Genomic DNA, 15,885 nt, shown 5'->3' with positions numbered 1-15,885 from the left:
TCGGAGGCAAATTTTACAGACCATACATTATCTGACATGACCGCTGAGTCTGAATCAGCAGTTTTTCAATATTATATATATATATATATATATATTTTATATATGTAGTATATATATTTTAAAGATTTTTTTTGCAATTTTTATTCTTTAAAGATGTTTGGTGATTTAAAAAAAAGACAAAACAGCATAATTTACAAAGATCTATAGTCCCTTTAAGCCCAAACAAAAAAAAGGAAACCACGACTCTTCAAAAGATCTGTAATATTTATTGTGCCAACATAAATATATTTTCAAAGTCTGCATGTTTTGACACAAAATACAGAAAACTGTCTCGAAAACTACAGTTGACATCAAGCATTGAAATCTGTCTTATATTCAACAAAAGATTGATTAGTTTTTAAAGAATTACGCAGCACTTTGATCACACAGATCATCAGAAACAACAGAGAACACGCGGACTCTAACTCCTGACGCACTGACAGGCGCTTCCGCTCACGCGTTAAACCGGACGCTCGTTTCTCAGCAGGAACGATGAAACGAACACGTTAAAGGCTGAAGATGAGCTGACGGCTCACCACGCTGAGGACAAACGGCAAAGAAACAGAAAACACTGAACTGGAACCTGCGGTCCCTGAAGATAAACGTGTCTGATGAAAGACAAAGCAAAGACAGTGGAGGCGGTCACTCCTCCGGCTGACGCTCGGCCGGCAGCGCGTCAGCAGAGCCGTCGATCAGGATGAGAGACAGGTGAGAGATCTTCCACAGCTGAGCCTCTGAGGGAAACACACAACGTTATCTGGCAGCACATGGAACAATGTGAACATAACGTCCTCTGAAGGGACACAAGTGATGAAGACTAGACCGAAGACGGAGTCCTGCTTTATAATAATAATTTACTTTATTTTAGAATTTAACTTTATTTCGACAGTAGCTTTATACCTACGAGCAGATAATGGCCACTTTAAATATGTATTATTTTCTTTGATGTGTGCCTGTACTTCTGACATTAGCAGCATCGCTTACCGAAACTGTCGTCGTCAGCAGAAGACTTCTCGTCCTCAGGGACACGCTCGCTGAAATCCTGGAAAATCAGCCACAAATTCTGAACTGACAGGAAGTGTTTTGATCTTATGTTTGAAACTTACACCGTGCTGAGCTAACGTTATTCCTGAGACGAGCTACTCTACTCTGAAAACACTGTCCTCCACACTGCGGACAGTGTGTCCCTGTCCCAGTCCCTGGAGGACATCGGTGGAAAAAGACACGCAGCCTCTTTAACAATAAAAAGCCAAAACTCAGGTTCTGTGAGACGCTGTCTCTGCCACCATCGTTTGTGTTTGTTTCATCACCTCTTGGCTGAGGCGGCGCTTAGTATCCACGGTAACGGTGAATACATTCATGATGATCAGACACATAAAGTCCTAAAACCTGATCATCACTTCCTGTTCACAGGACAAACTTTTCTAAGCTCTCTGCACACGTTTGGACACAAACTGTGGACTGAAGACTAAGGTCAACCACAGGAAGTCTTCTTTGTCCCTGAAAGTAAACAGTTACCTCCTCTGGACTGGAGGGCGTCTCCAGCAGCTGCTCGCCGTCCTCCGGTTTGTCTTCAGACTCACATCCCAGCAGAACATGGTCCCTGTCTGCAACTGATAAAATATTTATGTATAAATTAATTTTTGCCTAAATCGCTGAGCGAGTTGGTTTGATTTCTAAAAAAACACGAGAAGCCAACGAGCAACTTAATAACACAAGGCACAAAAGTTGGTAAGAAATGAGTAAAAAAGTTACAAGATCATCAGAAAATATTTTTAAAAAAAGAATAAAAAACTAGAAATAACCCAAAAAAGCACAGAAAATTAAAAAAAAAACAAAGTATTTATTTTTTTCTGGAACATATTTTTAAATATATATAATAAGAAATATTATGAAATTAGTTTTCTGGACATTTTTCCTAGTTTTTGATTTTTTTATTTCCCCATTTAAAAAATAAATAAATAAATAAGAAATTAAAGAAACAGGTCTCTTTCTTGCTATTTGTGGACACTTTTCCCCCATGCTTTCAAAATAAATCTAACCAATTTGCTCTGGTTTCAAAGGGTTAACAGCTGGTACATTTCTTTGTTCATCATGTGTGATACCTCTGCAGATGTCTGTCGGACCGACGAGACACGTCACCTCCTCACCCAGCCCGCTCTGAAAAGGAAATAAATAAATCAATAAATCAATGAAATCAGAATTCCTCCGTCAGTGACGGGATGTTTCTGTGTTTAATTTCAGATTCGTGTTGATTGAGTTTTATTACCAGATCTGGATACGTTGGTGGCTCAGAGACAGAAGGCAGAGCTGCAAACACACAGAAACATTTTAAATAAAACTATAAAAACATATGAAACATACAGTAAAGATACAATCTGACAACACTGAGGCGGAGTTTACCTTCAGGAAGAGCAGAGGTCAGATCTTCATTCACCGAGACACTCTGAAACACCAAACATCCCAAAAACAGCTTTTTCTAACACAGCGGCTCAACGACAACAGAAACAACAACTGACTGGATTTATGTTGCTGCTAAAACTGATTCGAACTGGCCCGCTTCAATATTGCATAAAATGAACATTTCAAAATCAAGCTTTAAAATATATTATATGTTAATATTATTTTCTGCTTTTATTGAATTCATTTTAACCAACATCAGTCCTAATCATAAATATCAAATATCATTCATTAATGTGCAGAATTTTAACCCTTTAAATACTGGGTTTTTGTCATGTCACTGTTTTTAGATGAAAAAAATACAAAAAAATGAATTAATTTCAATATACTAAACACAAAGTAGATTTTGTTATTATTATCACAGCCTGCGATATGTCGATGATTTGAAGCAACAGTGACTGTAATTGATTGACTGCAACATTGATCTAACATATATGTGCTATGTTGTACTGATATAGCTATTCCTGTGGAAATTAACAATATGCTGAATTTATCATGTAAACAGTTAATTTGCTAATCCCCCCCCTCATAATTTCTGAAGTTTTCATGATGTGTGTTGTACTCACTCTGAGCTGAGACCACAGAGCCTGAATGTCCTCTGCTGTCAGGCCGCCGACTCTGCCATCATCACGTCCCTCATTATGCTCTGCAGAGCAAAGGAATAAAAAGCCAAATCATTAATAAGCCTCTACACATGAAGAAAGAATGCTGCTTCCACTGCCAGCGAGTGTACAGCAGAGCAGTGATACCACTGAGAAGTCCCACAGGAATCACTCTGCATGTTTCACTGGTCATCCTGCAGACACTGAGTCTGATACCTGTGCAGACGTGCATCAAACAGGCCTCTTCCACAGAGCAGGTCACCTCCTCAACCCCGTCACCCTGAGCACCCATAAAGACAAACCTCACGTGTTAGATAATAGATTACTTTTTAGTTTGATTTTAGTATTCTGTGGATTTAATCCTGTACCGAGTCCTGAGAGGAAGCTGTGCAGGTGTGTGTCTCGCTGGCTGCGGCGTCAGTGTCAGCTGGCAGCGCTGCAGAGACAAACACAGATTATTTAGACGATACCTGATGTGTAACAATCTCAATCCATCATCAAAATACTTCAAATAAGTGCAATGTCTCATACTGTGTCTTCTGAAATCACTAACAAAATGTATTTCCGGCTGCCATGCCTACATTTCCTGAGTGGGACTTTTTACCTTTTGTCAATTGTTTTACCTTTTCGGTGTCATTATCTAAAGCTGCAGTTTGTTGTAAGTTTCCCTTAAAAATTATACATGACTTTAAAGTTTGAGCCTGCTCTGTGTGAGTGTTGCATGATCAGAAGAAGGAATCACTCACCAAACGCAGGAAGCTCACAGGAGGGAGGAACCGGCTCAGTCTGAAACTGCACAAAGACCAAACACACAAGTAAAACCAAACATTTCAAAAATCGTGTCTTTGCAAGTAGAGTTTTTCCAAATGTCTTTTTTAAAACATGGAGCTTTGTACAGAGATGGGGTACAACAGAAAGGAGAAAAACAATCTTTTTTAGGGTAACTGTCATTTTAAGTACACAACAACAAAGACAGTCCAATATACCTGCTTCAGGTCTGCACAGATGTCCTCCCGTGTCTCCTGCAGATCAACGCTCTGCCTGAGACCGACAGCTTCACGAGGAACCTTTAGGAGAAAACAACAGCTAATGTGACCTCATCAAGTCTGTTTACCCACATATGCTCAAATCAGCACTTTAAGCTTCACACCTCCTGTTTTCACAAGTCTTTGTCACAAAACTCACCATTTTCACTGACGTCTTGCTGATCGGGGAGTTATCTCTGTCAGTGATCGCCTCGCTGTTGTCTCGGTCTTCGGTCGGATCTGACGATGCAAAGAAAAAAGTAACTAATATAAATTATAATCACTGACAAAACTCTACAAGCACATGAAATACAATCACGATGCAACACTGTAATTTTCCATATTAACATGATTCCCATTTAGTCATTTACTATTAATTGCTTATTTGATGGGCACCATTTAGCCACTTCTTCACAGAGATCACACTATAGTGCTGCGACTAAGTCCGCCCTTCACACCGCCCCGCAAGTTTACACACACCCAAACCACGGCAGCATCGTCTCGCACCAGTGTGTGATTATACACTGCATCACGCATCCTGCAACCAAAGGAGGCATGATGGGCGTGACGTTTAACACACGAGTGTCTGCCTCTAACGTCACAAATAATGTATGCTTCGGCAGCTCTTTCTAAATAATAACAAAGGCATGATATGTCAATCACCATCATTTACCATTTCTGTTACAAAGCAGCTGATCTCGTCCTCTGCTCAGAGGGTAAGGAGCTCGTTAATCTCATTGTTTTCCCAGTTTGCAGACATTTATGGTGGCTGCTCTACTTTGAATTAGCCGCTATGCTAACAGCTGCTTTTTAAATCTCTCGCGATGGGTCGCACACATAAACACATCATCAAAACATCCCACTCGGGCCACTCATGGTCACATCTTTCCGGCTTTAGGTTTTACACTAAGCTCGTTACTGTACGATAACTACCTCCTGTCCCGGCTCAGAGGGGAGACAACTCTGTCCCTCCTTTCCGCAATCGGACATTACAGAAAGAATAGCAAAGCGGTGTAACAGTGTGATATTCACACCTTGAACAGGCGGTGTAAATGCGGCTATTGTTTTCTAATCAAAAACAAAGATAACAAAGATTAATAGAAATAAATTAATATGTTGCTTACCAGAAACATTTATGACGTCAAGGCTGCTTTCCACAGTGTTGGTATCGACCTCTCCAAGCAGAGACAAGTCGGTTGTTTTGATCTCGGTCTCATCTACGGTCTCCATCAGGTTCTCATCCAGAGACTCCATGTCACTTGTCGTGATCTCCGACTCATCTGTGGTCTCCGCAGAGCTTTCATCCAGAGACTCCATGTCAACTGTTACGACCTTGGACTCATCTGTAGCCTCCGTTTGGTTGGCGTCTGGAGACTCTGATACAGTCAATGCGATCTCTGACTCATCTGTAGCCTCTGTTTGATTGTTGTCCAGAGACTCCATGTCAACTGTTACGACCTTGGACTCAACTGTAGCCTCTGTAGGGTTGTCGTCAAGAGATTCTGATGCAGTTGTTGCAATCTCTGACTCATCGGTAGCCTCCGTTTGGTTGTCGTCTGGAGACTCTGATACAGTCAATGCGATCTCTGACTCATCTTTGGCCCGCATAGGGCCCTCATCCAGAGACTGCATGTCAGTTGTTACGATCTCTGACTCATCTTCAGCCTCTGTCAGGTTGTCGTTCGGAGACTCTGATGCAGTTGCTGTGATCTCTGACTTATATGTGGGTCTCTCTGTAGGGTTCTTGTCCAGAGACACCAAGTCAATCGTTACGATCTCTGATTCATCTGTAGCTTTAGTCAGGTTGTCGTCCGCAGAGTCTGATACAGTCAATGTGATCTCTGACTCATCTTTAGCCTCTGTAGGGCTGTCATCCAGAGACTCCAAGTTAGTCATTACAATCTGTGACTGATATATGGTCTCCATAGGGTTCTCATCCAGACACTCTGAATCAATCATTACAATCTCTGACCCATCTGTGGCCTCTGTAGGGTTCTTGTCCAGAGACTCCAATACAGAACTTAAGTCTTCATCAATAGGGTCCATCATTGAAGCACCCTCTTCTTCAGTGCCTCTGTCACTCTTGTCACAGCTCAAGGTCAAAATACCTTGGTCACCTTTTTCATCGAGTGAAGGATCTATGTCATTATCACATGGCAAAATATCTGCACAGAACTCTACGAGCTCGCCAGTGCTCTGCACTCCGGTGAGGTCTCTCTCAGGATGAATGAAAGCATCAGCAGTGTCCATTTCTTGGCTTTCAGGATACTCTGGTTCAGTCTCTGGTGGTGCAGACTCTATCATGGTTGACTCACATTGCAGAGGTGTTTCAACTAAAGTGGTCAGTCCAACTGCACCAGGTATGTTTTCAGTTGTGGAGCTCTTCCACCAGGCTTTCAGTGCCTCGTTTATCACCTGGCCCTCACTTTCCATCCGCACGACGCATTTGACTTTTCTTTCTTCTCTCCTTACTCTGCTGACAGTGAGCTGTAACACTTTGTCTGTTGTGAGAGCTGAAAACTCATCGACTGAACCACTGTCCCAGGATCCCTGTGAAGCATCAAAGCCTTCAAGCTCACACAAAAATGCCTGTGGAGGACTTTCCATCAGTTTGGGGGGCATTTCCTTAACATCTGTAATGTTGACTTGGGACTTGTTTCCATAGTCCACAAAGAGAACAGACAGCTCTTCTCCAACTTTGTCGATGACCTCCGCACGGTACCAAAATTGATCGTCTGAAAAAAGAGCAACACATGGGCTGCGAGGGGAGAGAGCGCCTGGGTCGATGTGTTTGTCGGCTGCATCCCCCACTTCTGAGACACTTGATGTTATCTTATTAAGCTCTTCTGAGTCCGCAGGCTGACACCAAAATGTCTGAGCATCATTTACAGCTGTGACATAGACATCTAACTTTTGTCCCTCTAAAAACTCTTGTCGGTGGTAAAATAAAGAGTTCAGCGATGAGTTCTCTGAAACTTCACTGATGTCAGAGTTCTGGTCAGGGTTTTCTTTGACCTGTTTTTCAGAGGTGATTTCAGTACCATCAGTTGAAAATTTGCCAGGTACTTTACACATGACATTTACACCACTGTCTTGAAGACTAACCTCCCACACAGATCCTGTCTGCCTGATAAACTGGCACTTGAAAATCTTTTCACCACTGCTGCCAATGTCTTCTTTGAAAGCTGACACTACCTCTGGATCAAGCACTTCCTCTTTTCCAAGACTTGCAGCCTGACTGAGCATACAGGGTGTGCTGTACACGGGAAGTTGCAAGAAAGACTGATGGAGTCTGTCAATCTTAGAAACTGGCAGCATTGCTGTATTTCCAAAATCAACAAACTCAACAAGAGCTGTTGTTGCGCCTTGAATCTCTTTTACAACTGCTCGGTACCACGAGGAATCATCTGCGAACTCTGCTTGAACCAGGTCACCTGGATGCACATCTCTGATGTCTGTGTTTTGGGGGATGGATTGGGGACCATTTAGCATTTCCACAAGGGAGAATATTCCAGTCTCCTCTGAGACAAGTTGCACATAGAAACTCAATGGGCTGCTGCAGTGCGAGACATAGACTTCTGCTTCCATACCCATTGTGATCAATTTTGACGGCAGGTCTGCAAGTTTGGGGAATTTTTCAGCGTTGCTTTCACTCTGAGATTCTGAGCCAGGTAATTTGGACTTTATGAGCTGTTCCGTGTCCGTGGGGAGACTTTCTTCTCCTGGTTTGACAGAGGCACTTGCCGGCTCAAAGCCATTTCCTGTATTGCTTGGTGTCCTTCTACTTGACTGCCTTTGGTGTGGAGGTATGTACAGCTCTAACGGTGCAGCTTTGTTCTTGGCGTCCTTCATTTGACGTGCTGCTGGTTTGGGGGCAGAGACATTTTTCTTTGAGGTTTGAGTGCGATTGTACATTTCTGCTTGTCTGGGGACAACTTTTAGAGTCTTTTGTGCATGGTTTGCTGATGCTTCAAGTGCTCTCCGACCCTTGTTAACAATATTACCTTTTGTTTGCATCTCAGTCCGAAACATCTTCTTGATCTTTGAGTTGACCTGAGTGTTTCCATGATATAGCTCCACCAGAAGTTTCCCATCAGGTTCTCGGGCCACTACTAGTGCTCGAAATTTACATTCTGTCACACTGGTCTCTAACCAGCTGTTCACCTCACTGGGAACATCAGCAGGCATATCAGAGAGACCACACACAACTGCTTGCACAGGCACAGACATGATGTCATTGGCCTCTCTGGGAACTGGAAGCAAGTCAGATTTCTCCACCTCAATAGTGTCACCATAATCCACAAAGTGGACCAGAATCGCTGGCTTTGTGGCCTTTATCTGTCCCCTGTACCACTGCCCATCGGTGTATTTCGCAAAGCACAAAGTCCCAAAGACTGTCGGTAACTTTACATTCTCAAGCTGCTGACAAAGATTGCTCACTCTGAGCCTGAGATCATTCATCACATCAGCATTCCTCTCAAGTTGGCAGTAGAACTGACCGACACTGTTCACACATGTCACCGTGACCTGTTCCTCTGTGCCAGTTTTGACATTGTGCGTTGAGTAGTAGTATGTGTCCAGACGGAAAGAAGACACAGCAGCTTTCTTGGGAAGTTCACTCTTGACCAGATTAACCATACTGGTGCAAATACTCTCAAAGGGAGTTTCCAGATCCACAATGTTGAAAACAATCTTCTGCTCACTGTACATGACAGCATAAATGGTGCATTTCAAAATCACAAAGTTGGATGCGGCAGTTTCCACAAAGTTTTGAAACCTATCCACGGCTTCTTTGTTCCACTCATTTATGACAGACATAGGGTCAACAGGGTTCAATAGACTACAGCGAAAAGCTTGGCCATGCAGAGTGAGGAACTCTGGCCTGATCTTCCTCAGGTCAAAGAGGGAGACTCTCTCTGTCTGCCCATAGTCAACAAACAACACATCCACATCAGGTGTTTTATGTTTGTGAATTACAAGGGCCCTGTACCACATTCTGTTGTCAGGGTGGCGAGCAACACAAGCTGTTTCCACAAGGGGCTGAAACTCACTGCCTGTATAATGAGCCTGCATGTCGTGCATAAGCAATTTCAAATGCCCTGCATTTTGCACTAGCTGACACCAGAAGTCATTTGGGCTTTCGATGTAGCACACACTGACATCAAGGACACTTCCTATAGGAAACATGTGCTCCTTGAATGTAGGAACTTTTTCATTTATGGCAAAGCGAACTGTGTTTGGGGTCTGGAATGGCATCCCTTTGTTCATGTAAACACCCGAGAGCCTGGCATCTGGAAGTTGTGGCAGAATGGCAGGTTGCATGGTAATTTTGGCTTTGGGTTGTATCTCAGCCCTCTCAGCAAAGCCAGAAGTACACATCATTGTGCTGAGATCTCTCTCTCCCTGAGCTTCAGGGTCTGTTAGTTGGACAGCATAGCCCTCATCATATTTCACTGTCACATGTACCTTTAGTTCTTTATCTGTGACTGCTTTGATGAAAAAGTCACAGGCCTCTTGACTCCATCTCCCATCTTTCGGCCTGACTCCAGCCAAGGTGCATTTCACTGAGAGACACGGCAGCTTTTTCAGCTCCTCGGGAAGGGTCCTGATGTCACTCCTGTCAACCACTTCGGTGTTTCCATAATCAACAAAGAACACTTTGATTTGCTGCTCACCAACTTCAGCCACAGTTGCTCTATAGAACTCACCATCTTCTGCCCTGGCAGCACAGTAGAGTCCAACAGTTGGCTTCACCACATTTTTATTCACCGAGTCTGCGTACAGATGGTAGATGCTATCCATCAGTTCATCCAACTCCTTTGCATGGTTTTGTGTTTGGATCCAGAACTCTGATGGGTCATTGATGTGGTGAACAAATGCCACATGTGACGAGTTGAGAGACAGGTCTTCAGCCGGCAACTTCTCTGTTTTTCCTTTCCCTTCTTTTCCGTCTCCAGCGTGTCCAGGAGTGAGCATCTTTCTCTCAGCCGGATGCTGGCGGTTGCATGCAGTGCTACGAATGGCATAGTCTTCAAGTGTTTTCTCCCTCTCTAGAAAACAGCGCTCCTTGGAACCAAACATGTTGTTGATGTTTGTGTTTTCATCCCCATAGAGCGTGACATAGTGAACGCCTTCAGAGATGCTTTGGTACTCGAATTTGGCAATCACTGTCTTATGCAGGAGCAGGGTCTTGAGATAGTCGATCTGGCTGGATGTCCATCCAACCCCTTTGTCGATGATTCCATGGAGGGAACAGATGTAAGTCACAACTGGCATCCTGAAGAACTCTGAAGCCAGCGGTCTTACGTTCTGCACTGAAACAAACTGTTTTGTTCCATAGTCAACGTTCAGCACCTCCACCACATTGTTGTTTGGGAACACCTGCTGTAGGACGGAGCGGTACCACCTGCCATCACTTCCTCTTGCAGCACAGGGAAACCCAATCATTTCGGGACTTACAATGAAGTTGGTCATTCTGCCCTCACAGCACTGTGTCATTTGCCCTGAGAGTTTCTTCAGCTCTTGTGAAAAGACCTTCAACTGGCAAAAAATCCGCTGCGGATTTGCCACTTCGGTGACTATGACGGTCTCCACGGTTCCTGCTGGCAGCTCTGGATACATAAAGAGCTCTTTCTTGTGCAGTTGCTTAGCTGCTCCCATAGAGAGCCGAGTCTCCGGAGACAGCACAGAGCCACTCAGAGACTGCAGTGACTCAAGAACAAAATCCTGAAACACATCGGGAGACAGCTTCTTTGCAATTCCCATCTCATACATTTGTCTGGATATGCAAGGGATGTGCAGGAGAAATGTTCTGTGTGGCACCAGCACATCTTGCACGTGTGCCTTCACAGACTTCCCGGACAGAGATTTCAGAAACTCGAGAGCTAGTGGGGACCATCTGTTCTCAGGTGAGAAGGGTAACACATTGGCTAGCACACAAAATTCCACTTCAGGTGGCAGGTGGAAGTGCTTCTTCTTACCCCAGGCCAGCTTACTTGTGATGGTGCTATATGTTCTCCCTTTGTCAATGAGGAACACACTGTATTTGGAGCCATTTCTTGACACTATGCGGCACCTGCACCAAACACCATCTATTAGAGCCAAGCACTGGTCACCAGGGTTTCCTTCAAACTCCTGAAATACGCTTCTAGGAGACTGAATGTCTTTGGCAAGGCACTCATAATCTGCTGCCTTCTCCTGGCCAAATTTTCCCCAGAACTCCACAAGCACACAAAGGGGATGCAAGTGAGGCCTGGTTATGAAAACTGTTACATCTGATCCTCTTGTAGGGAGTCCTACGATTGATGACATTTTGGCAGTTTCATGAGCTCCAGCTACTCATGATTTGTCACTTCTCTTCAACACAGCAGTGTGAGCACTGGACGTTATCTGAAAAACATAACAGCACAAAATACACAACATTTCCACTCACAAAGAAGTTGTTTTAAGCTCATCAAAAGTGTTAAAAAGCGTACAACTGAGGAAAACAATCATGTCATGCTCTGTCTAAGCAGGCTCAGTGCTAGACACTGCAATTAAACTGTTCACATATAAAACATTCTGCCAGGAATGTGCACATGTGTAAGTGACAGATGTAAATCACTGCAGAAAATGCTGCCATATTACCAGAAATACTCACTGCATTTGTTTTGGTGGTTTTTGATGTTCACTGGAGATTAAAGAGCTTGCTCAAATCTTGCTGAGAGCAGATGCAGCAAGAAATCTGAAAACAAGCCCCAAGCACATGTAAACACAGAGACTCACATTGACATTGCATGCAATCAAATAGTGAAAACCAGCGATGATGAAAATTAAGTTTAAAAAGAAGTTCAGCCAGCAGCTAACCCACACTGCGTCAATCTAAGAAAACAGCAGGGATTTTTTTGTCTTTAATTTATCTGCTTAAAAGACATTAATTCAACTTTGTTTCACTCAATATGTTTCCCCTGGTCATGCACACCCCACCTGCACTGGCTCTATTGAGGTTTTATTTAAAGACTACTTTAACTGCTCAGTTACTGGTTCTCATCAAACATAAATTGGTATGTAACTGAAAATCACTGTTGTATATTTATTCCAACATTTCAGTGCAGTAGTGCACAGTTTTGTGTTTTAGCCCATGTGCTGAACTGGAGCTACAAATGTCAAACAAAAGCTTTATTTTTGCTTCAGGCACATTTTCAATTACCGGCATCAGATCCCACCTTGCTCTGCAGTGAACCTGATATACCCAGCGTTACAGTGCAGCATTACATTACTGTGATACGAGGCTTTTATTCCTGACATTAAGATGACTTAAACTTCTTTACTCTAAAACCTTGTCCAGTGACACAAAATGACAGAAAAAAACACCCAAACCTGCTACTGTATAATAAACGGAAGCACCACTCATATATAACACCACAAACATATAAGACCGTGATTTTCTTCTAAAAAAAAAAAGATCTCACCAAATGGGAAATAAGTCTGGAATTTACAAATACGTGACACTGAATGGCAGAGAGCATGGCTTTGCCTCTTCAAATTCTGTATTTCTAACAAGATTATAGAGATTCATCTCAAAATTTTTGCACAGTCGCTAAACTTTTAACATAATAATGATGTCAGAATTTACTGACTTTAATTTAAAAATAACATTTTGAAAAAATGAACCTGAATCTCTGATCCACATATTTTAATCGATGTTCACATAGTACTCCATTTTGCACTAATACAGAAATACATATTTTAAGGAATACTGATCACTATGAAAAGCAATCTGAAAGATGTTTTATGTGTTTACTTTGAAAGCAATAGTAAATTATTGAATTTTAGGATAAACTTTGTGATCCTGCTAGATACATTTTATGTACACAAACCTAACTTTGACAATCATCCCCATATTTAAAAGCTTTTTTAATAGATTTTTTTCCTAATGCGGTCTCTTGATTACTTAAATAACAAGAAAAGTTTATCAGCTACACATAATTATAACCAGCTATTTGATAAATTGTCTATTATGTCATTTTAAATGCTGTCTCTTTGTTTTGGTGTTTCTTCCCTTACTGCTGTTTCAGTATCCAAATGTCTTTCAATATACATCCGACTTTGTTATTATTCATTTTAATTTTTTAAATTCACCATACACACTTTGATCCAGTAAAAATGGTAATAAGACAAAAGGTCTCAAAGGATTAAAGTGGAGTCAATCTCCTCTGGCAACAAAACATCAGTTGAATTTTTAACTTCTCATTAGTACCTTAATGGGGGAAAAAAAAGTTATTTGAATATTTAAATTTATTTTCTGCCCTATTTGACATATTTTTGCAGTCCTGTACAAAACTGCACATTAGTTTAATGCATTAGTTTAATATGATTCACAGGAAAAATAAGCCAGTAAACTATATTTCAGAAGGCAACTGTGACATCATGAAACAAAAGTATGAGATCATTATTTACATAAACTCAACAGAAATGCAAACACATTGTTTCTAAACACTTAAAATTAATAAGAAATTGTTAAGAAAAATGTTGAGCATGTTTGAGAAATGATTTAACTGTGAGATTGTCACACCACATGACATTTTTTTAAGGCAACGGCCAAATTACTCAGAAAAACATTTAAATCACTTTATTAAAATCGTTTTAATATGAATATATGTAAGCACAACACCTTTAAGGTGTGTAAAATTGCAACAGATATTTATTAGCGTGTACGTTTTGATTTTGTCTTGTGAAAAATCCCGAATTATCACTGACCCATCCTGACCACATCCTAACGGTTAGCAAACTGCCGCTAGCAAACTTCAACAGCGCCACTATTAAAACGCACGTTAAAAATATACAAAATGCTACACTATCTGCAGATTATCACGCTGAATAATTTACACGTTGATTTAAAATGATTAGACACCCAATAACTCACCTTTTAATTTCGGAAGATCCTGTCGGGTCTTCTTGATGTTAGCACAGCTTCACCGAGTTAACGGAGCTAACGTCCACACAGCCGCGGCGGCGCTAACCTCATCCGACCGCCCAAACTCTCCGGCTGTCGGTCCACCTCCGGTGCTTTTGTTCCAATGTCCTCTGTGGAGACTGACGATCCGGTAAACTGCGTCCTAAAAATATATTTGCTTATTTAGCGTTGCCACAAATTCAACAAACTCCACCGCAAACCGACGTTAGTGACGGTTAGTCAAAGCTAACGGCCTTTAGCCCAACACCACGCGCACCCCGAAATGCTCCGGAAAAGTCCGATCTCTGTTTCCGCCGTTTTTTCATCCTTGACCCGGAAACTGCCGATGTTGAACCCTGACACACACGTAAATGCACACATTAAACCACATTTAAGGCAATAAAACCACGAATACAAGGAAATAAAAGAGATAAAACCGAAACTAATAAGAAAAGAAAAAAAATGTATAAAATAAATAAAAAGACAAATTGAAAAGATATATAATATCAAAATGATACATAAATTTAACAGAAAAGAAGAAACAACAGGTGTGTCTCCTAATAACATGTACTGTTTTTAGTAGGCTATATGTGAATGTTAACCCTTTGAAAAATGAACAAATTAACTTGATTTCTTTCAAAAACACCAAAGAGAGGTAATAAGCAAATTTGGAAGAAAAAATGAGCCAAAAGTTAATAAAAAGTTACAAGAAAATTACCTGAATTTAGGGAGAAAAAAGAGGAAAGAATCAAAGTAAGAAGTGACCTGAAAAAGTTGTTAAAAATAAAATAAAATAAAATAAAATAAATTAAACAAAACAAAACAAAACAAAACAAAACAAAACAAAATAAAATAAAATTGTTTTCTTGGTATTTTTATTCTTCGTTATCTGAAAATTTAAAATAATTCTCTCTCTATCTCTCTATCTTTTCACTATGAATGTCTTTAATAAGACAACAAATGTCTCCGTCGCTACACATATACATTTATTTTGTATATTATGAGAAAAAAGGTAAAATATTTGGGTAGATTGTATCACATGTGCGTGTTTTATTTCAGTCAGGTCATTTCTTGTTACATTTTACAAATTATTTGCAATTTGTGGATCATTTCTAGCCAAGTTCTAAGAAAACATGTAGGTGTTTGTGAATGTTGAGCATGAAAAGGAACACTTGTGAAAGCGTGATGAGGAAATTTGTTTCCTCAGTTATTTCACCACTCAGACAGGATGAAGCAAAAGGAAACATCAGTCCGAAAGTGTTTTATCATCCACTTAATCTCACTTAATAATTCATAGTTTGTAAAGAGAGGCAGCGACATGATTCAGCTTCCCAACAGAACATTTTCTGTCATATAAGTTTAACCCACCCATCCTATTTTTTTTTCTTTCTTTACTAAAAGCCGAACTGGGGACAGGAGTTGGAAACTGGCAATAGCTATAACCTCGATATGTGAAACATCAGTTACTACAGCTTGTTTTCAACAGGCGGAAGTTGACTGTGTTGCTGTGATGTTTATTCGCATTTTCCCTGTCAAATAAACTATATAAAATAAAAATTTAAAAACCTCAGGGCCCGCTTTAATATCACACACACATCTCTCTGCACACAAAATGCACTTTTCAAAATCAGGCTACAAAAATATTAAAATATTAAAAAATATTTTAAAAATATTATTTTTTTAACCCACATCAGCCCTAATCATAAATAATCAAATTCATTAATTTACAGAAATCGAACCCTTTGAATGCCATTTTTTGGTCATAATGCCACTTTGTTTTTAGAGGAAAAAAACACATGAATGAACATGAATTATATTTAATATA

General features: G+C 40.9%; 1 protein-coding gene across 1 annotated transcript; it reads right to left on the bottom strand.

Annotated features, from left to right (window-relative positions):
• Window positions 1-200: 200 nt before the first annotated feature.
• tdrd6 (tudor domain containing 6) lies at window positions 201-14,415 on the bottom strand. The gene is made up of 15 exons (XM_042503743.1): window positions 14,031-14,415; window positions 11,766-11,849; window positions 5,251-11,515; window positions 4,287-4,366; window positions 4,088-4,168; window positions 3,848-3,893; window positions 3,470-3,537; window positions 3,318-3,381; window positions 3,066-3,145; window positions 2,443-2,485; window positions 2,309-2,349; window positions 2,145-2,199; window positions 1,558-1,652; window positions 1,024-1,081; window positions 201-773 (listed from the first exon to the last, which is right to left on the bottom strand). Exons 3-15 carry the CDS (start codon window positions 11,435-11,437, stop codon window positions 682-684), a joined length of 6,990 nt encoding a protein of 2,329 aa, XP_042359677.1. The 5' UTR covers window positions 11,438-11,515; window positions 11,766-11,849; window positions 14,031-14,415; the 3' UTR covers window positions 201-681.
• Window positions 14,416-15,885: the final 1,470 nt, after the last annotated feature.

The sequence above is a fragment of the Plectropomus leopardus genome, chromosome 16 (genome assembly GCF_008729295.1).
Source record: "Plectropomus leopardus isolate mb chromosome 16, YSFRI_Pleo_2.0, whole genome shotgun sequence".
NCBI lineage: Eukaryota > Metazoa > Chordata > Actinopteri > Perciformes > Serranidae > Plectropomus > Plectropomus leopardus.
This window is presented reverse-complemented; position numbering and strand designations above follow the sequence as displayed.